The following is a 23,201-nucleotide window of genomic DNA, read 5'->3' on the forward strand; positions in this document are numbered from 1 at the left end:
GAATGTGTGTGTGTGTGTGTGTGTGTGTGTGTGTGTGTGTGTGTGTGTGTGTGTGTTTGTTGTTGTTGTTTTTTTACCTGTGCCTGTACAATAATATGTGGTTAAAAAATCAGAGTCAACAAATAAAGAAGAAATATAAAGAAAGCAAATAAATGCCTTCTAAAATTAAAAAAAGGAAGTGTGATAAAAGAATGTACAAATACAAGGAGCATAAGATCAAAAGGATGAAATATTTTAATGGACAAGGGAGACGTTTTAAACAGATTGTCAGAATACATAAAATAACTTTTCAAAGTTAATAAAAGAAAACAAAAACAGTAATGAAGAGAGACATGAATGGGCCACAAATACTGAATGCAGAGCAACAAACTGCCATTAAGAAATTGAAACAAGGAAAAGTCATAGAGCCAGAAAATATCCAAGCTGACGTGATTGCCCACAGTGTCTATCCGAAGACGTCTCCGAAAGAGATAGACCAATCAAAATGCTTTGTGCATCTGGACCAAGTAAAATGATCTGAAGGGTTACCAGGGGCGGCGGGGGCATGCGCCCCTGTTTTAACCCATAATTTGATATTTTGCAGTTAGGTTAAAAATCTTCTTGACAATAATTGATTTGCGACGGTTTTAGTGACTATATGTCTGATCTGCAGCAAACAATACTCAGTTTGACCCCCCAAAACAGTGCATCTGTGTGCGGGAGTACGTCTTCGAACAGTTCGTGGGTGCTCCCCAGAGACGTCTCCGAACATCTTCTGCCGTGACTGTCACACTAGAAAAGGTACTGAATGTAAAACAAAGGCTCTTAGAGGCTCTAGAGGATAAGTGAGCAGTGAGTTCAGACTCAAGAGTAAAGTCAAGCGAGTGTCTGTGACAAGGGGATCAGATGGGTGGTCATCGGGGTGTGTCCTTGAGAAGGACAAGACAATCCAAGCTCAACAAACAGGGTGCTGCACAGTGGCGATCAGCAATGGTGTGGTTGTGAAATGGTTCTGTATTTGTGTATTATTGTGTATTTATGTATGTATGTGTATGTATTTATGTATGTATGTATTTATAATTATGCATTTATGTATGTGTGCTGTATGTTTGCCATTGTAAACCAAATTTTGCTCTTACAGGATCAATAAAATGGTACTTTTTAAAATGTATTTATTCTATAATATATCTATGACAGTGGTGAGATTCCAGAAGATAATAAATATATTAGTTTTTATAGCTTAGTCTAAAACACACCGTATGCATTAAAAAAATAAACCTTATGAGTAGTTTTCCATAGATTTTGCTGTGAGTTTTAATATGAAGAGTAAGAAAAAATCTGAGACCAGAGGTATCTAAAACATATTTCGGTTTTGTTCCTGACAAGGGCTTCATATATTATTATTCGATATTAACATTAACAATGTTAATGGAAATAAGTATTGAAGCTCAAAAAGACATATTGTGCTTCACAAATCATTGATTATTCATAGGCTTTCAATAAAGTTAGGCACGATGAGTTATTTAGAATTCTTCGAAAGGGTGGTCGTAGATGGAAACGACCTCAGAATAAATAGGAATTGTAATGGGACCAAAACACTACTGTGAGAATTGATGGAGAATACAGCCAATATAAGACAGATTTAAATAAGAGTGTGGCAAGGGTGTGCATGTCACCAGCAGACCTCTTTTACATTTAAAATGAAACAATTCTTAGAAATATAGAAGAATGTACATGTCTCAAAATGAATGGCAAAAATATTTAAAACGTCAGAAATGCCAATCACACCGTTAAATAGCAGATCCTTCCATCGTTTCTAAATTCTGTTGTAACGGAAAGTAAATGTAAAGGTTCATTGTTGAATGTGAAGAAAACTGCATAGTATACTGACGAGCAAAAGAAAGGGGGCACCCTACGGTCTGTGCATTATTTCCGTTCTTTACCGCAGTAATGCCGTATTGCCAATGAATTTTGAAAGGTTTGCCATTTGTTCAATAAATGCAGACAAAAAAACTAAGAAAAACGATCAAAAGCACACCTTTTATTAGAAATTAATAACACCTATTCAAATGTCCAAAATCTCAGAATTAGTAATGGGTGTAATTCCCACCAGCATTGATGACTAAAGTGCATCTCTGCTTCATGGATTGCACATGTCGTTGGATAAATTGCTGGGGAATATTATTCCAAGCATTAATTAATTATTTCTGCAGTTGTGGGATTGTCGTTGGGGGTGGCCGAAGGGTGCGAATTTCCTTGTCCATCGTGTCGCAGAGGTGCTCAATCACGTTTAAATTTGGGGATAATACTGGCAACGGTGTTATAACACGTACGTCATTTTTGTTGTAAGAATCTCTGGGTAATAAAGGCACGGTGTGCTGCTGCATTGTTCTGCTGGACCACGAGACTGTTCCTGTGGCGAGCCAGAAACGGCAGAAGGTGTGGATAGAGAACGTTATTGATGAATCTCTGGGCAGTCAGATTACCGTCGATAATGACTAGATCGAATTTGTCAGTAATGGTTATGGATTCCCATACCATAATGCTGCGTTTGTCAGCAACAGCACTGACACACTGAGATAAATAACGTTCATGACGTCTCCGGTAGACTTTCTGCCTTCCATCGTGGCGATCCAAAAGAAATCTGGACTCGTCAGAAAACATCACTCTGTTCCACTGGCGGTTTAGCCATCGCCAGTGCAGATAAGCCCAGTTGAGTCTGGCATGATGGTGTCTTTGGAGGAGACGAGTGCGTCGAGCTGGGTGTCGGGCAACGATTCCGTGGGCTTTCAAGCGTCGACGAACGGTGGAGCGGCTGATTGGTCTATACCCAGGCCAATCTCTGGCAGTTTTAGAAGCTGTTTGAAACCGATCCCGCGAGTGTGGAACTCTGATCCGATTTTGTCTTCAACGGCAGTAGAGACACGCGGACGACCAGACCTTACACACGTTGAAGTGTGTAACGAAAAAAAATTAAAAGTAAAGGTATTGTAAACTTTCAAGAAAAAACGAGAAAACCCGTTTTTGGCCAAACGTATTGAAAATACTTTTTATAACAACAAAATAAACAATTAATGTTGTTCTGACCGACTTTCTGAAGTGACTCAAGCTCAGTATGCCAATCGCCAAGTCAAAATTCGCTAAACTACTCACGCGGCACCGATTTGAAAACTTCCCACTTTCTTTAGCTCGCCAGTATAGAATAGAAGTAATATTATTTTTTTTTAACCCAGTAAATCATATTTGTAATTTCATAAGCAAAAGTGTAAAGATCAAACAAGTTCAACAGTTTACATAATATATAAGATATGCAACACTACATCTTATTCCAAATTTTCCACAGAAATGAATTTAATCAGGAAATGTTATGGCTAATTAAATAAAATGAGCTCAATCCTGAAAAATACAAACATCTCAATGATTACCCAAATGATTATTTTGAAAGGCTATGAATGGTCAACTCTTCCAGACGGCTGTGAATGCTGGTCAGTGGCTAAAAAGGTGAAAATAAAGTAAAAAGCGTTGTTTCATATGAGATTACTTAGAAGTACTTGCAAGGAAACGAAATGAAAATAGGTAGTACTTGAAGAAGCAAATGTGGGCCGCTCGCTCATGAAAATACACAGAAAGGCAAAATACAGTGTCTTGGACACTTGAATAGTCGAAAAAGGTCGTGAACATCTAGCTCTCACTGGAAAATGTGAAGGCAAAAGAGGCAGGGGTAGACCCAAAACAACTAACTTTTACGGTTTAAACAGGCAGATGCAAGGGAAAGTTCTGCATTATAATGAAGCTTTTTTCAAAGCATCTGAGCAAAGAAACGAAGAGAGAACCACGATCGTCCATGTTTGTCGAAGATCTGGTTCTTGATTATGATGTGCGCGTTTAGGTTTGTTTGCGTGTATGTGATCGCGTAAATGTGTTTGCGTCTATCTGTGTTTGCGTGGAACTTGGGTATATTTAAAATAATATTATGTTTGTAGATCTGCATGCTTTTATTGCGCGCGGGCGCGCGCGTGTGTGTGTGTGTGTGCGCGTGTGCGTGTGCGTGTGCGTGTGCGTGTGCGTGTGCGTGTGCGTGTGCGTGTGCGTGTGCGTGTGCGTGAGCGTATGTGTGTGTGTGTGTGTATGTGTGTGTGAATGTCAGTATTTGTGAGAATGTCTGTGCGTGCATGTGTGCCTTGGTATGTGTGTATATGTGTATATGTGTGCATAAGTGTTTATATGTGTGTGTGTTTGTATACGTGTAAAAGTGCTTATATAATGTTTGTTTAAAATGTGTGTATGTGAATGAATGGATGGGACACATTTGTGTGTGAGTGCATGTGCAAATGAGTATGAGTGTGCATGAGTATCTCTATATGTGTACTCTATAAGTGTATATGTTTGTGTGTGTCTGTGTGTTTGTATATGGGTTTCTGTGTGTGTTAGAGCCTTGTCCATAGAAGGTGGTGACGTGTGTCTAAGTCTCCTAGCAAGCAGAGAAGAAGAGTCTCAAGCGATCCAAGATTTGGACAGTCAGACCAGACAGCAAATATAAACATCACGTGAACGAAGTGTGGTAGACATGCCTTCAACTTGTCCGTCAGCTTTCAAGAGACAGCGTCAACAAAATGAATGGATGATATAGGGTTTCTCTTTGTTTTGTTTTGCTGGTTGGGTTCGTTTTGGTTTGTGAGGCGTTTGGTTTTTTTGTTTTGTTTTGTTGTTTGTTTTTGGTTCCTATTACATTTTCTTTGGGGGTTTTTATACCTACTTTGGAAATGTGGGAAAACGGATTTTTTTTATAATTTGGGGGGTGGGAAGGGGGGGGGGGTGGGGGGTATAATGAGCAATAATTGGAACAAATGATTTTTTTTCCTTGGACAAATACGAGTAGTATTTTGTCTCGTCATTCTAGGCCATTTTCTGAAATCGTTTCGGCACGTTTTGCTAATTGATTAGAAAATTTTCACATAGGGTTTACAAGGTTGCAGACTATAATCGTAATAAGAAGAACTATAATTATTAGGTATCAAGTTTCTTTAGCGTAATCGAGCACATTTAAATTTCAAACCCAAATATAATCAGTTCAAAAATCTCTGAAGCTTATCTGATCATTAAGAATTATAGAATACATAATTAATGTAATGTTAATGGTCTAAAAGTTGTGGGTGAAAGGGAGAAGGATGGGGTGAAACATGTTCAATTGTAATTATATAATTATACAATCTATAGAGGAAACGTTCTCCATGTTTGTCTACGGGAAGTTTCAACTGGTTGCAAAAAGAATCTGGATAATTGGAACTGGATGTGGATGCGGGTATGTTTTCATTCAAAACTTACGGGTAACATTGCTATTGTCTTAAAACATCTTGTGACAAAAGTGCAATATTGTTTGAGAGAGAGGGGGTGTGTGTGTGAGAGACAGACAGACAGACAGACAGACAGACAGACAGACAGACAGACAGACAGACAGACAGACAGACAGACAGACAGGGATGGAAAAGAATCTGGACAATTTGAAAATCCGAATATCCAGATTTACAAATAAAAAAATTTTTCTGCAATATTAATATGTCATAATAATTAGCCTGTGTGCTACCTATTGAGTGGACAAACAATGTAGACATACTCGATAGTCTTAGCTGTACAAAATCGTTATATGAGTAACAACCATAATAGTTCTTCCAGATAATTAGAGCAAATTTCAATTCTGACTTGGGGGGGGGGGGAATATTATTCATTGTGGATTGAGCTTGTGTCACGGAGCAGCATCGATGTCTTAATGACAGGCTCATTATCTTGTGGTCTATATTTGCGAGTCGATCCTCCTCTCAGGATTGGCTCAGATTCTAACATCTAGTCTTCACGCTCAGAACATCGTGACAAGTCTTGTGTTTGATCCCAAGTTAAGATTGAACATAACGAAATACAGAAACAGCTTCGGTCTCTTTCTGTGTTTGTGAAATGAGCTCTCTGGTCGTTATGTCAGTCCACAACATTAGCTCTCTGGCCGTAACGTCAGTGGACAACATCTCATGTTGTCTCCCAGGTGTCGTGGGAGGTCAGAGGTCAGGGTTAATCAGTGACGCTGTGTCGGCCATTGTCACGGATCTCGTTCTCAGGGTGGTTGTTCAGTTCATGCTAGGCGTCTTCTGCATCGTCGCCAACATCGTCAACATGATCGTCTTCATCAAGATCGGCTTGGAGGACGGTATTACCGTTGCGTTTTTCGCCCTGGCCATCTCCGATTTGCTGTTTGTAGGGTTCTATTTGATGGTTAACGTCCTTGCCTTTTTACATAATGTGCTCAAGCTGCGGCAGTACTTACATTTTGGTTCACTCGCATTTCTGCTAGTCTGGTACAGTTACGCATTCTTCGACGCCTCAATGCTGATCACTGTTTTCCTCGCAGTGCAGAAGTGCGCATGCGTAGCTATCCCCTTGTTGTTCAAAAATGTCTTCACGAGATCGAGATGTGTCGTGGTGGTAGTGGTCATTTACGTTGGCACCTTCGCTTGGTATATGCCTCTTCTCAGCCAGCAAGGAATGTTGGAAAGGTTTGACTCGCGGACAAACACGACCACCTTATTGTACAAAAAACCACCTCACGCTATGTTCATGTTGAATTTGTTCAAATCTGTTAGCCGCACCGTGTTACCTGGAATTTGTCTTTCTCTCATTATCATTTCCGTCATCGTCCTCACCATCAAACTCAAACAAGCCAGCAAGTTCCGACAGGCTTCAGCCTCCCATGGCAACAAAGACAACAACAAAAACTCGGACTCATCTTCCACGAAACAAAACCCCAGCTCTAGCAAAGAGCTTCGGGTCATCAAGGCCGTGACCTTGGTTTCCACCATCTTCGTCGTCTGCTATATTCCCGACATCGTTGTGTCTTGTTGTCAGATCTTTTTTCCAGAATTCTCCGATAGAGGACGATACCGAAACATGAGGAAGCTTGTGGATGAAATACACAGCGTCATGACCACAGTCAACTCGTCCGTGAACATCTTCGTGTATTTCACTTTTAACACTCGCTATAGGGAGAAGCTGGTCAGTTTGAGAGCCCTGTTCCGTAGATCTAGGGTTGAACAGAAAATTGATGTATATAATCAAGAATAAGGAACTATTACACTGGTTTAGGAAAGGTGTGATTGTTTAACGCCCTCTTAATTACATTATTCAAATTAATTTTAAAAGTATTTAACATTCTAAATTAAAGGGTACTTTTTGCTGTTGTTCTTGTTGTTGTTGATTGTTTTTTTAACACCAGCATTTTAATAGAAATTCAGAAACTCCCACGATAGAGGATGATGATTACTTGGATTACTTGGATCCAGAGCTAGAATCAAAACAGGCGGCACATGTCCAAAACTGCTCATCTCTCCTTTCCAGCGTCCACCTCAGGGTCATCCAGCTAATTGTCTCCATGAGGAGCTGTGAGACACGCCTGACCAGTCCTCGGAGCAAACTTTTTTCCCTGTGCCCCGCACACACTTTTCTTTAATTGTGCTGAGTGTGAGGGAGTCTGTCTCCTCTTGGTCGTGAAGGCTGTCCTTGCATCTGGCGATCACCGTTGGTGGGTCGAGCATGATTCAGCCATTGGGTTCTGCTTTGCCAGCAAGTTCATCAGCACGTTCATTTCCGTGCACCCCGGCGTGATCAGGGAAGAACACCCATGTAATCCTTAGGAGGTGGCTATTTGCAAAGGAAGTTCTCCAGTCACTGTAGAGCCACCTACTCCTGATTTTTTCTAGGGTGCTCATCGAATCTGTGACGAACAGGGCATGTTTATACACTCCCATACTGATTCATTCCAGCGCCTCCGTTATTGCCTTAACCTTTCTTGCCATGCTCGATGTAATGCACTCGTAGGCTCCAGACTGTTCTTCAATTATCTTCCCGTCAACTCGAGCACTGAACACCCACCCAGATATCTGGCCACGTCTCACTGATCCGTCGGTGAAGGCGACAACTTCACAAATCACTTAATTTTCCTCAGGGATGGTCACAATTTCCGCATTAGTTGCATTTGCTGGCCACTCGCGACACTCTTGACCTAGCGTAGCTATCACCTCCATGAAGTTGCAAGTGTCTTTCTCCGTCTCATCCAATCACATCATCTTCTTATGTCCTCGATTTCACAACACATATCGAGAGTTCGCTCTGCTTGCACTATCCATTAAGATCCTCTTTTTAATCTTTGGCGTACTTGGTTTCTTATTTTCGGATGTAGAGGGTGATGTTCGTCCACTGTTACTTGTAGGTAGGCCTTGACTTGTGCTAGCTTGTGTCGGTGGGTTAATGTTGGTAGGTCCAGCAGATATCTCATCGCTGATGCTGCTGTGTCACGGGTGCATCCCAGAACAGTTCTTATTCCTTCATTGTGAATGACTTCGAGGTGTTGTAGCTGGGGTTTGGATAGGGTGAGCATACCAAGGCCAAAGTCCACTACAGACAGTAGAACCGAATGAAGCATGATCATTAGGGCGTGTTGTGGCATAGATGCAGCCATCACTCTTAGTGCAACTACATGTAGTCCTGTCCTTGCTCTGGTGATAATGTTAGTCACATGGCCTTTTGCCGAGAGAGTGCGGTCAAGGGTAATGCTCAGGTACCTCAATTTCTCTTGCCTCTCCAACTGCTTACCATGTCTATTAACAGTAGGCATGATAGCCTTTGACTGCCCTGTTGTTGAGACTGGTCCACAGTACCCCTGTCTTCGCAGGATTAATTTTCCATTATTCGGCTTGCACCATTCACCAATTCAATCCAACTCCTCCTGCATGCTCCTTGCACTCAGCTCCCGATCTCTCCCCTGCCTATATACCAATATATCATCAGCAAAAGCTTAGCGTACGGCCAGGTCCCTCCAATTGATTGGCTGTAAGACCGATTGTGAATTGAACAAGACCGGTGACATGGCCGATCCCTGCCGCAGTCCTGGGGTCATAGTCATAGGTTCAAAAGCCCAGCTTCCGAGGCTCAAGGAAACCTTACTTTTTAACAAGGCATAAGATAAGATAAGATAAGATAAGATAAGATAAGATAAGATAAGATAAGATAAGATAAGATAAGATAAGATAAGATAAGATAAGATAAGATAAGATACATCTTTATTGTCAAGATCCTGGCACATAGGTTTGGTGTTTCACCACGTGTACACACACACACACACACACACACACACACACACACACACACACACACACACACATACACACGCGCGCGCGCACACACACACGCGCGCACACACATGCACACACACGTAGGCTTACAATCACATGCATAATATAAATGAGCAGCAATATAAACAATAATAATCGTAAGCTAGATACACACTCAATGTTATTTTGATGCATGCTCAAAGGTCGTTAGTATACTTATATACAAGATGGATACGATGGAAGCATTTTGATAGATGATGGTAAAAATGACCTTCTATATCTTTCTTTGTTACAGATCAGGAGCCTAGGTCTTTTCTTCTGACAGATGTTTTTATTTAATGGAACAAGGGATTTTTGTTGTCTAAAAAGATGGAATTTATTTTTTTAGTGCAAGCTGTTATGTACAATTCATCCAAGTAGAGGAATGTAGATGTTGAAATTGTACATGCTTTCCGTATTAGTCGATTTAATTTTTCTTTATCTTGTTGTCTTGTGTTCCCGGCCCTTGCTGTTATACAAAAATTGATCATACTTTCTATGGTTGAATGGTAGAACATGGAGATCAATGTTGTATCAACCTTAAAAAATACTTAAGCTTCCTTAGAAAAAATTGTCTTTTGTTCACTTTTTTATGCAGGAGAGAAGTGTGGACACGCCAGTTGAGTTTGTTGTCTATTGTAACACCCACATACTTATGGTCTGACACTTGCTCGATGTTTTCAAATTTAATTTTGAGTGGCTGCAGGGGCAGTTTCTTTTTTCTAAAATCAACAACAAGTTCATATGTTGTTGGGTTTTTTTCACATTTAAAAGCAGCTTAAGATTTCACACCATTCAGAAAAGTTAAGTACAAAATTCCGTTAAGTGGTTTCGTTATGGTCAGCCTGAATTAGCCCAATTATTGTTGAATCATTTGCAAATTTTATCAACTTGATGTTACTGTTTTTTATTTGGCAATCGTTTGTACACAGATCATCAATTCAGAGTCGACTTTCATATTGATCATAGTTCGCATGATTAGGCTAAAGGACACCAGGTTATATGCATCTTCTAGATCTATTGCGGAGACAAGTGTCTCTTTTCCCTCCTCAAAACCGTAATACGTCGGAGGCCAAAATTGCCGCATTCCTCCAGGTGTCCTTACCATGGCGGTAGCTTCCAAGTTCCACAGGTATAAGATTGTTACGTTACATAAAATTGAACAGCCACCTGACACCATTTTTTCGATTAGAGGATAATGAGTGAAGAAGAAACAATCAATTTAAAACACACAAACAAATAAAAAACATCACTTATGCATCGTTTGCGGCGTACGAGGTCTGTCTCAGAATAAAGTTCCCCTCCTCCATAAAATCAAAAGTACGCAACCAACAGCTACTAAATTTTGTGACGTCATGACATCATGTCTAAGAAATCTCAACACCAAATTGCAAGTGCATTGGAGAACGGGTCATAGAGCTGTGACGTGTCTAATGTGGTGTTCTTGTGCACTTTGTCCAAGGCAAATACGAAGAAAATGGCAGAGCAAAACATTGGTGCAACCATCTCAGGTTACGATGTCCGAGTTGTGATCAAATTTTCAACTCTTCTTTGCAAGTCTGCTGCTGAAACCCGTGGTGATTTATACAAAGTAATAGGGACTAATGCCTCATCAATTCCAACACTAAGAAAATGGATCAGGGAGGTTGAAGGTGGTAGGTCTGACATGAAAGATGAGGCGCACACAGAAAACACAGGTGATGCACATTGGGTTTTTTTCTCGAATGAGTGGCATCATGCTGGGCTGGCTTGTCACACCTGGCGTAACTGTCAAGGGTGACTACTACAGGTTCGTCCTTAAAAACAAACTGAGACCATGGATTCGGAAAAAAAGACCTGCTTTGCTTGAAGAATGCGTCATCCTGCATCATGATAACGCGCCTGTTCACAAGGCCCGAGTTGTGAACGAGCTTTTTTAGGGCTACTCGTGGGAATTATTGGAACACCCGCCCTATTCACCGACCTCGCCTCTTGCAACTGCCACCTCTTCCACAAGGTGAAAGAAACGCTGCGAGGTCGGCGATTTGAGGACAAGGACCAGATTCAAGAGGCTATGACCTTGGACAAACGATCACTGTCTTTGACCGCTGCGTACATCAAATGGAGACGTTCCTGTATTGAATAGGTATTTGAATAAGCTTTCTGTTGATACCAAATACAGGGTGATTTATAATTATATGTGAGGACAGTATGACAGGGAAACTTTATTCTGAGACAGACCTCGTATATTTTACGCCTTTAGATTATATGCAGGTGTGGCTGGTGGTTTGTGAAACTGAACGGCTATCGTTCATATTGAGATTGAGCTCCTCCCCCTCACAACCACCCCACCTCAACCTCAACCCCCCCTCTGGTCTTCCTCTCGCCCCCCCCCCCCCCCCGGGCGGCCCTCCCGCGCACATACTCACAAAGACACATTTTATACCTGTATCTTTCCTGTCCCCCTCCCCTTTTTTCATAAAACAACACACACTCAACCACACGTAGAGCCCTTAGGAACATAATCCCCGTCTACTAAAATTTCTTATGTACATATTAATAATGTTAACGAGCTGATTTATAGTTTAGTAGTCTGTAGAAACATCGAACCAAATTGATGCCACACCACTGACGCTGTCTCAAGCAGACTAAGTCTAGATCTATGTAGATCTGAAACAATAGGCCTACTATGCACTTAACACATACGCATTGAATAAAACACGCACACAACAATTTCCAATCGCAATTCTACATCAAATACTAATTTTAGAACTCAGAGTCGATCTGGGAGAGAACGGCGAAGGGGAAAAAGGGAGGGGAGTGGGGGGTGGATCCAGACTGACAGCTAAGTGCCGTTCGCTAGTTAGCCCTCGCTCGACTCTCACCTCAGTTAAAATTCCTGCTATACACAATGACTGTTCAAACCACCAATTCGCCGACCTGTGCTTTTTACGGTCAGGTAAGGTTGTAACAGGAAGTAAGCGATGAACAAAACACGAAACAGAACCACAAGGGTCTCAAAATTCAATTAGCGATAAAGATTTGAGCCATCATGACAGTACATGTACGTGTTAATAGACAGTGACTATAGACAGGTCTAATGAAAAATATTACTGATGAAACCCTAAGATGTTCTGTTCAAGACAGTCTTGCCTTTTATAAGCAACAGAAGAGCCAAATTGGCAAGAAATGTCATCTTTATGCGGGCTCCAATATGCACGCTTATAAACATTTACCAAGCTCATATAAAGAGGTTCTGCTCCTTGGAGTGTATGAGACCAATGGTATTTAAAATAATAAAACATTTGTGTTTACTGTTGATCATCTCTGCTTACAGTTTGTCAGAGACAACTCCCCTGTTTTTTCCTGTAAGCTTAGTCCAGAAATAAAATTCAATGTAGGCCTAGTTTATATCGCTACCTTAGAATTACAAAGATCAGTGACATTTTGGCCGATTTGACCATATGGTCAGAAACCAAATATCCTCTTTGCTCTATCAAAATCTTAAGATTATTCAGAGTCGTTATCAATGTATTCAAAGAATAACATTCGAAACAGCTTTACAATACATATTGTGAAACTTAAATCTATTGACGTTATATGTATCAAAAGTAGGTACTGAGCAGATAGAACTCTGTAATCCTGAGGTAGCGATACATCTGGGGTCTGGAGGTGTCATCTCTAGCTCAGAGGATGACGTGTTATGACCTGCCAGTGCTTACGGTCGCTAACTGCCGTAATGTACTATTTCATACTTAGGCCAGTCCATGTCTTGATATCATCAGTCCAAGTTTTGCTTTGTCCACCCTTGGCCACTTTGTCACATATCTTGCCTTCGAGTGTTTCCCTCATGATGGTCTGGTTGCGCTGTATGATATATTACCAAAGTATTGTATTTTTGTACTTTTTATTTTCTTACCTTAAGCAGGGGTTGTCTTGTGTGGAGAATCCGTCACACCTTATTGTTAGTCTGTATTAATTTAGCTTTCCAGCCTATGCTGGCCATTCTACGGTAGCACAACATCTCAAACGTAGATATTTGGTTTTCTTCTTTCTTTGTCAAAATCCAGGTCTCGGCGGCATAATACAGGAAAATAGGGAAGATATAGCACTCCGTCATTTTTTTTCCTTTAAGGGGGAGGGGCTACACCTGAAGTCTATCTCGCTTATTAGTATATCAAATTTTACCAAATTTCACAAATATATAACAAGCATAATAAGGAGTCTTAAAATCCACAATTAAGTTTGAGAAAGAAGTTTCGTTTCCAAGGAAACAGCGGCCATATTGGATTTTGTTGACATGTCTTACGCAATGAATGAATACAGCACTTATTTTTCATGGAAATAGATTGATATTTTTGCATGCATTTGAGCAAACATAAGATAGATCTAGTTCTGTGTTGAATTTTTCCTAGACGAATTAGAAAAATTCTGATGAATTTTTTCCTGAGGTAGTATTCAAGTTGGCAAAAAAGTCTTAGAAAATCCACACTCCAGACACCACCAACAAAATTGTATTCCATATATCAAAAATCCAACAGACATTTTAAGTATAATATCGTATCTTCTTTCTGTAAAAATTTCATGAAGATTGGATTGAAAATGGTGGAGTCATTCAAAAGAAGTGAGTATAAAAACTATTGTGATGCCTCATATTAAATGAGATGCACACGGATAGTCTAGCACAACAATCGTACAGTAAAAACAGCAACCGACCATGTTGGATGTTTATGACACAACTGAAACCTAACTTTCATTGCTCATCCTGAAGAGTACCAAATTAACACATTCAAATAAGGAGACATAACTACGGCAATTGACAATAGTGAACCAAACACAGTTATTGCTCATTTAACTAATATTACAGGGATATTACAAGTATGTTTAGAGAAAACAGGCGATAAAGAAAAATAATACATTGACTTTATGGGGAAAATAATGATGACAAACATGCCCGGTGTGGGAAAAAATAAGGCTTTAGAGGGTTTTTATGCGATGGAGTATTAAGTTGTAAGAGAGGCTGAAAAAGCTAAAAATGCCTACAATTCAAAATCCATAATTTTGAGTCGAATCGAGACTTTTGGGGTGTAGCCCTCCACACACACCCCCCCCCCCCCCCCCCCCCCCACACACACACACACACTCACAAATACTGACTCCCTGCAGGTCTTGAGACTCTATAAAGAGAAATTATGTGTTGATGTTAAAAAGATAGAGGGGCTCTCGTGGCCTAGAGGTTAAGGTGTTTGTCTTCTTATTCAAAGGTCCCGGGTTCGAATCCGGGTAGTGACCGAAAAATGTTCTTCTCTAAAATTTTGTTCTTTTACCTCCTTTTCTGCTCTATAGCAAATTCCTGTCGTCTGCTTTCGTCTCCTCTTTCTGCCCCTACCCCCTCACTTTCTTCGCCCCCTCCTATGGGCTCTTGACTCTTTCTGCAGCATTTCTACTGCTACTCCTTGGGTTCTTCTTACTGCTGTCTTTCAGCCACACTCCTGATCTTCTGGTTAGAAAGATTTAGCCTTCTCGGACAAGGGTGAAAAAACTTGGAGGGCCCGAATGCAAGTTGCGCACGTTAAAGATCCCTTGGTGGTCTAAAATCGATAAGAGTAGGCTTCGGTCTACCAACTGAAAATATTAGGTGTGTCCCGCGCGCTCATATGACCTTATGCAGTTGAGAGCGCCGTAAAACACTTACCAAAAAAAGGGAGAGAGAGAGAGGACACAATCTTGTCTCATTCCTTTAAGGATCTGAGTATTACTTATTTTGATAAGTCACTGCCAACTTTAACTGCTGCCTTCTGTTGCCAGTAATCTCCAAACACATCAATCAGCCTGATAGGGTGGACCTTGTCGAAAGCTTTTGAGTAAATAATAAAGCAGGCAAAGAGGCATGTTTTGGACTTTGAACAATTTCCTGTGCCATTCTGTTTATACAAAAGAATTTCGTTCTGGTACCACTTCCAGACCTGAAGCAAAACTGCTCATCTCCAAATTCTTTGTCAATTTTACCTTTGATTCTCTCCAAAATGTCTTTCAAAAATATTTTCACAACATGAAGCCATTGGTCTAAACGTCAATGCATTTTGGTCTTTTCTGAAAATATATTTTTAGTTGTTGTTTGTCTTTGTTTTTTCTTTTTCTTTTTTTCAGGGGGGGGGGGGGTGAGGGTGATAATATAAATTGACTGGCACATGGTTATTCCGTTCTACGAGTATCTATTTATTTTATCTCTCTATCTTATCTGTTTGTCCATCTATCCATTTATCTATCTACCTATTTCTATATTTCTATCTCTCTCTTTCTCTCGCTCTCCTCCTCTCTGCCCACCCCTTGTCTCTCCTGCCCCTCCCCCACCTCTCTCTCTCTCTCTCTCTCTCTCTCTCTCTCTCTCTCTCTCTCTCTCTCTCTCTCTCTCTCCCTCTCTCTCTCTCTCTCTCTCTCTCTCTCTCTCTCTCTCTCTCTCTCTCTCTCTCTCTCTCGGATATGTGAGAAAACATTCGAACACAACAAAGAATCCAACATCTTCTTTATAGACCAGGAGAAGGATTTTTGACAGAGTAAACCATGCAAAACTCTAGAAGACACTTGAAAAGTATGGCGTCAGAGGACAATTGTTAGATAATGTCAGAGCTCTATACCAACAGCAGAAGCTCATTAAGAACGAAGGAAGGCAACACAGACAGGTTCAAAGTAAGGTCTGGAGTACGACAAGGATGTGTTCTATCTTCCTCCTGTTTATAATATGTACATGGACACAATAACGCAACACGCAAACCAAAGCCCAGAAAGCCTAAATGAATTTCTGTTCGAAGACGACCAATGTCTTATTCATCATGACCAACAAAGCCTCCAAAATCACATCAAAAACAGACGTTATGAAAGTGAGCCGAAACCATAGTCCCTTGAACATCCATGTCAATAGTAAACAACTGAAACAGGTGAAGGAGTTTAAATATCTTGGCAGCACTTTTTCTGAAAACGGGTCCTTAGACAGAGAAATAGAAATGCGAACTCACCTACCAGCTCCCACCCCTCCTATCTCATCCAAACATCTCCGAGGACACAAAGAGACAGATTATCACCTCAATATTCATACCAACATTACGTTATCAGTGCAAGACCTGGACTTTAAGCAAAACCCAGGAAAGCAAAATCACCGTTTGCGAAATGAAATGTCTCCGCAAAACCCTTAACATCACAAGACGAGACAGGCAGAGAAATGAAGAAGTAAGAGCAGCTATCGGCACTGAGTCCTGCCTGCGTTACATAGAAAGACAGAGGATGAAATGGTTTGGCCACCTGTTACGCATGTCACATGACCAGCCAGCCTCGAGAGCCTACAACACCAAGCACTCAGGCTATAAAGGAAGAGGAAAGCCATACAAAAGGAAACCCTAAGAAAACATAACATCACAACTGAAAGAGCTGCGGAGCTGGCCTACCATAGAAAACTACATCTCCCCTTGACGCTTAACAGCAACAGAGGATGGAAAAGTAAACGTAAGTAAGTATTATTTATTTTCATTTTTTAAATCAATCAAATGATTAATATCGTAGCCTCACTTTGTTGTCTGCTAGAAGAGAGAACTTTTTTGTCCGTTGCAGTGATACGTGATTTTAAATGTACACGTAGATCTATATGTTTTTCGCCTCCTTCCTCCCTGTGGATTGGTTGCTTATACAGTGGCGTCCTAAAGAAACAATCCCCCCGTTATCTTGTTAAAGGTTTGTACTACCCAACCATGCAGCATATCAATTCAAAGCTATAAATTCTGCATCATCTGGCACATTGATATTTCTTCTATATTATGAGTTGCACGTGGTGGGGTTACTCAAAATGGACCTTAAAAAAAGACACTTCACAAAATTGTGTTAAAAGAAATTAATTTTATAGTGAACATATATGTTGCTATAAAGGTTCGCAAAATATGCTTTCGATAAGCATAATGTCGCAATTAGAAAAACATGACGGACTTGCTTTTAAAAGCGAAGCTGCCCCAGCTGTAAACCTTTTAAAATCTGTAGAAACCATCCATTTAGATTTTTTATTAGTGCTTTTTAAAGAATTTTGTAGAATACAGCTAGCTGGTGTTCACAAAAATGCTTATGTCTTAAGATAAATTGATACAAGTCATTGTGCAAAAGTTAGAGAACCTATGTTCAATAGTTGAGGAGATATAATTTGACAATAAGTTGCGCCACGAATTTTAGACCACACAATAGGACGGGTTTCCATTCAATGGCATCCATTACAACAAATTTCACAAAACCCTTTTTAAAATATCGTATGCCAAAAAATACATTCTAAAAACATCACCAAAACCGGAAAACGAGATCTGATTCTTTGGGGACTGTGATGATGCCGCAAAGATAAAGAAGGCAGCACATTATCGTTGACCGTCAACAACAGCACTACAGACAACAAAAACGTATACCAAAAAAAACAATCAAACTGAGGCACCAAGCCGCCCGAGGAAGAGAAAACAATCCCATACTCAGGAAAACACAGGGCTACAATAAACAATTAAACACCCATCACATTTTTTCAAAGTTAAGTTATTTGTAAGACGGTCAGACATCATCCGGCACGTAGAGAGGCCGGACGGCACCTCAGCAAAAACACTGATAGACGCTGCAAACACTATATCTGAGGCAGCGTGGTGGAATCAGGCTCTCGTCAATTTTGGGGCATGTAGAGTTATTGGTATCATCTTAAAGCTTGCTCATTTGTCTTTATTTGAATCAAAGAAATATCCATTTGTCTTGAATACAAGTCGAGATATTTGCGAAAGAAGGAGGTGGGGGTCACCTGTTTTCAGAGGTAAAATTAGTGAGAAAATGGCCGCCTAAGATTAGTTATTTCTTTAGCTTAAGAGTCCGTGGTAACTGAAAATTTACATTTTTTTGCCTTTAATCAACGTTTTTCAGAAAAATCCACACAGAGATTAGTTCTTTAATGGGCATGAAAGGTGTTGAGCCAAAAAACAAAAATTTGAGAAAAATTCTCAAATCTGCGGAAAAAATGCAAGTTTCTTCACTTTGATTATTTTGACGAGAGCCTGATTCCACCACGCTGCCTCACATATGTAGTTACATTTCGATCTCAAAACTGTTCCAAAACAAACTACAACAGCACCTTCCAAAACATCAAAACCATTGGGGAACAACAACCCCTAGACTTCAACTCAAACAACAGAGAAACTTACAACGACAGACCAAACATTAGAAGAATGCACATCATGCATATCAGATCTGGACAGTTCAGCCATTCGATGACATACACAGCCGAATCATCAGAAACCTAACCACAGAAACACTCACTCTTCTGTTAGAACGGCATGTGGCAATCGCTCACTTTTCAAGTTCCCAGAGTCCTGGCGACCTGAAAGTGTCATTGCCATTCTAAAACAAGACAATTACCTCACACACACTTATAGTGCGTTCAAAAATTCGTAGTGCAACTTATCCTCAAATATCTCTTTAACGGGTGAATCAATGTCATCTACACTTTGCATAGCAATTTGTATCAATTTGTCTTAACTAAATCATATTTTTCTAGAACAATTGGGGCTAGATTAAAAAACGTTTCTTTACAAATTTATATAAAATACTTGAAAGCTCTGTCACACGTAAAATGGTTCACAGCAATTCACGCTCCTCACACACATTTTGATTACGCATATGGCCTACGTCACAGCTCATCAATGACAATTTTGAATAGCAAAACTTGAAACAAGAAGTTATTGCTATAGTGAACATATTTTTGCAGTAATGGCCAGATTAGAAAAACCTGACGCACTTGCTATCAAATGCAATAATATTGCCTAAGCTGTAAACATTTTAAAATCTGTAGAAACCACCCACTTGGATTTTTATTAGTATTTATTAAGGAGTTTTTTTAGAATACAGCTTGCAGGTGTTTACAAAAATGTTGATCTGTTAAGACAAATGGATACAAGCCACTGTGCAGAAATTGGAGAACCTATATTCGATAGCTAAGGAGATATTTGAAAATAAGTCGCACCACGAATTTTTGACCGCACTATAGAATCCATCCAGTCACAGACCAGTCGCCTTAACGAGCTATGCTAGCTTGCAATAAACAAAAATTTTAATGATTAACAGGCGACTCATGTTGTTTCTCAAGACAACAGGCTCGCTAAGCGGTCTCCAGTGCGGATTCAGGAAAACTCTATCTACTCTGGATCACCTTGTCCGCCTGGAGAATTTTATACACAAGACCTTTACCAAAAGAGGCCGCATGATCGCCAATATTTTCGAGCAAGAAAAGGCTTTCGACACAACCTGGATGTACAGTGTCCTTCGAGGCCAGCACGCTCCCGGTCTATGAGGTCTTCCCCCTGCCTTCAATGGCAACTTTTAACAAAACCGTTTCATCCAGGTTCGTGCCGGATCTTTCTTTTCCGATCCTCACCTGCAACAGGAGGACGTTCACCAGTAAAGCATCTTTTGTCTTCTCCTCTTTGAAATAAAAATAAGCTCCATCATTTAGGCCCTCCAAATCAACACAGACAGCTCGTTACACGTAGACAACTTTCTGACATTCTGCCAATCCCTAAAGGTTCAAGTAAGATCTATGAAAAGACAGCTCCAAAGGCAGCTGTTTAAGCTTGAAAAGCCAACTATGAATGTTTTCAGGTTTTCCTTGTCAAAGATGGTTTCAGTGCACTTCTGAAAATCGGCCAGACGTGTTCTAAAACAAGACTTGGCATTACACGAGGAAAGTGTTCCCGCCCAGGAACAAGCTAGTTTCCTTGGAATCATTTTTGACAAAGAACTAATTTGTTTTCCTCATATTTTAAACCTCGGTGTTTGGCGCCAAAAGCCTTAAATGTTTAAACAATATTCTGTTTCATCCGGAGTGATGCCATGACTCCAAACTCCTCCTCCAGGTATACTGTTCTCTTGTCAGTTGCGAGCTTGAACACCCCTGTAAGACCGCATGTTCTAAACATGCTAGACCCCATAGAGAACCACACACAAAAATAGTCGGGTCTCTCCAGAAGAGACGTTATTTTAACAGAATTACGTATTGGACACATCTCCCTGACATATAAATGCCTCATGGAAGAAGAGAAAAACCCATTTTGTATCGGATGCGACACCGACTTTACGGTCAGGCACTCCCTCATGGAATGTCTGGAGATTAGTAGGACCCGAGGAGAACACTTATTAGATGCACCTATGTAATTTTTTCTCCATCGTCGATCCCAACAAAATTCTTGATTTTTAAAAAGACTATTATTGTTTACTCTAAATTGTCGAGAACTGTTTTAAACGTCATGTGAACGACTGATTTTACAACTGAAGGTTTACCGTGAAATTAACCTCAACCACTCCGACTTTACAAAGAGAAGAGTTTTTATTGATTCGTTGGTCTCAGCAGAATTCTCGTTTTGTATTTGTAAACTTACTCTAAATTGTAGACAGTAGGCCTACCTTTTTAATAACTTGAATGACTGTTTTCAGTATTGAATTTTTACCGTAAATGTTCTTCCACCAAGACGTACTTTGAACGAAAGTAAAAACAACCAACTTGAGTCCCGAGCACTGGTAGGGCCTTATGCATTTACGTCCCCATCGATACATGTACAAGTGAGATCATAATTTAGGAGTAGGTTTTGACATTGCCAGTTTGGAACAACCCCGGTCGAGAGATAGTCAATGTCCTACAATGTAGCAGAAAAACCGAGATACTTTAGCAATTTTCTTCCCCCTTAGGCTTTGATTTGAATCGGGTGTTCAGTGAGTGACGGTGAATCTTCTAACGACACCATAGGCACTGGTTCCAGCTTGTGGGAAAATGTGTGTTCCGTGTGTGTCCATGAGCGAATGTGTGGACATTACCGTGCTTGTCTATCAGGTTTATGGAGAGAGCATCAACAAAATGGAAGGATAATATAATCTTGCCTGTGTTTTGTTATGTGTGTTGGTTCTATAGGTTTTTGTCCGTGATTTTTTTTTATAAAAAGAAAGAAGGGGGTAGATGAGTGATTGGAAGGACCAATTTGAAATAAATCATATGATAATACGTTCTTTCTTGGTTCTCGGACATTTTCTGAAACACTATTTCTAACTGTTTAGTCTTTTTGAGAAAAGGTTAGATCTACAGACAGTAGGCTAATCGTCACCAGAAGAGCGATCATTACGTATCGATGTTTCTTTGTGTAACCGAACACAAGCGAGATAAACTAAACCAATTGAAATACTTTAGTAGGTTTTATGACTAGATCCCACTACAGACATTGTGCTTTCTTGTAAGTATCTTTGGAATTGTGTCAAGGTTTGGTTGAGCGGAACAGAAAACATCTGTAATGACAAATTAAAATTACATTTTTTAGGTTGGAAAATCGCTCCCTTTTTGTCTACCAGAGGCTCCAATAATTCTGAACTTTACGGACTCTTTGGAAACGGATTCGCGGGAGAGAAGTCTCCTGATATCCCGGCTTCCAGATTTATCCGAAAAATTGCACAATTATGTGTCACAATTACCTCAATTAGCACACATGCTGGGCAAACAGCCTAGTCAAACACGATTGGTGGAAATGCTCTTTTCAACTTGAACAGTGCAAAATCAGTCTGTAATTAACAACAATAATAGTGCTAGCAGACACCTATAGCAATTTTCTATACTGACTGGTGTAAAAGTATTATTCATTGTGGATTGAGCTCGATTCATAGAGCAGCATCAATGTGTTAATGATATGCTCATTATTCTGTGGTCTATATTTGCGAGTCATTTTAAAAATAAGTAGTCGATCCTCCTCTCAGGATTGGCTCGGATTCTAAAATCTTGTCTTCACGCCTAGAACACCGTGACAAGTCTTGTATTTGATCCCAAATTAAGATTGAACATAACGAAACACAGAAACAGCTTCGGTCTCTTTCTGTTTTTGTGAAATGAGCTCTCTGGTCGTTATGTCAGTCCACAACATGAGCTCTCTAGCCGTGACGTCAGTAGACAACGTCTCATGTTGTTTCCCAGGTGTCGTGGGAGGTCAGAGGTCAGGGTTAATCAGTGACGCTGTGTCGGCCATAGTCACGGATCTCGTTCTCAAGGTTGTCGTTCAGTTCGTACTGGGCGTCTTCTGCATTGTTGCCAACATCGTCAACATGATTGTCTTCATCAAGATCGGCTTGGATGACAGTATAACCGTTGCGTTTTTCGCCCTGTCCATCTCAGATTTAATGTTTGTAGGGATCTATTTAGTGGTCAGCATCCTATCCATGTTGTATAACGTGGTCAAGCTGCGGCAGTACGTTCATTTCCCTTCTATTGCATTCCAGCTCGTCTGGTACAGCGACGCCTTCTTCGATGCCTCAATGCTGATCACTGTTTTCCTCTCAGTACAGAAGTGCGCATGCGTAGCTATCCCCTTGTTGTTCAAAAACGTCTTCACGAGATCCCGAAGCGCCGTGGTGGTAGTGGTCATTTACGTGGGAACCTTCACTTGGTATATGCCTCTTCTCAGCCAGCAAGGAATGGGGGAAAGGTTCGACCCACGGAAAAACACGACCACCTTAATGTACAAAGCACCACCACACTTTCCTCTCATGCTGCAATTGTACAATTCTGTAAGCCGGAGCGTGCTACCAGGAGTTTCTCTTTCTCTGATTATCATTTCTGTCATCGTCCTCACCATCAAACTCAAACAAGCTAGCAGGTTCCGACAGGCTTCCGCCTCCCATAACAACAAGGACAACAACAAAAACTCAGACTCATCTTCCACGAAACAAAACCCCAGCTCCAGCAAAGAGCTTCAGGTCATCAAGGCCGTGACCTATATTTCTGCCATCTTTGTAGTCTGTTATATTCCAAACATCATTGTCTCTTGCTGCCAAATCGTTTTTCCAGAATTGTCCGACAAAGGGCGATACAGAAACATAAGGACTCTTGTGGATGAAATACACAGCGTTATGACAACAGTCAACTCTTCCGTGAACATCTTCATATATTTCACTTTTAACACTCGCTACAGGGAGAAGCTGGTCAGTCTGTTTTCCCAGTTCCGTAGATCTAGGAGCCGATAG

The 23,201-nt window shown here is 40.5% G+C and overlaps 2 protein-coding genes across 2 annotated transcripts; both read left to right on the forward strand.

Annotated features, from left to right (window-relative positions):
• The first annotated feature begins 5,946 nt into the window (after positions 1-5,946).
• On the forward strand, positions 5,947-7,086 carry LOC101854565. Its single transcript, XM_005096713.1, has one exon. The coding sequence runs from the start codon at positions 5,947-5,949 to the stop codon at positions 7,084-7,086; it is 1,140 nt and encodes a 379-aa protein (XP_005096770.1).
• A 15,002-nt stretch (positions 7,087-22,088) lies between these two features.
• LOC101854789 lies at positions 22,089-23,201 on the forward strand. The gene has a single exon (XM_005096714.1). The coding sequence runs from the start codon at positions 22,089-22,091 to the stop codon at positions 23,199-23,201; it is 1,113 nt and encodes a 370-aa protein (XP_005096771.1).

The sequence above is a fragment of the Aplysia californica genome, unplaced genomic scaffold (genome assembly GCF_000002075.1).
Source record: "Aplysia californica isolate F4 #8 unplaced genomic scaffold, AplCal3.0 scaffold00135, whole genome shotgun sequence".
Lineage (NCBI taxonomy): Eukaryota > Metazoa > Mollusca > Gastropoda > Aplysiida > Aplysiidae > Aplysia > Aplysia californica.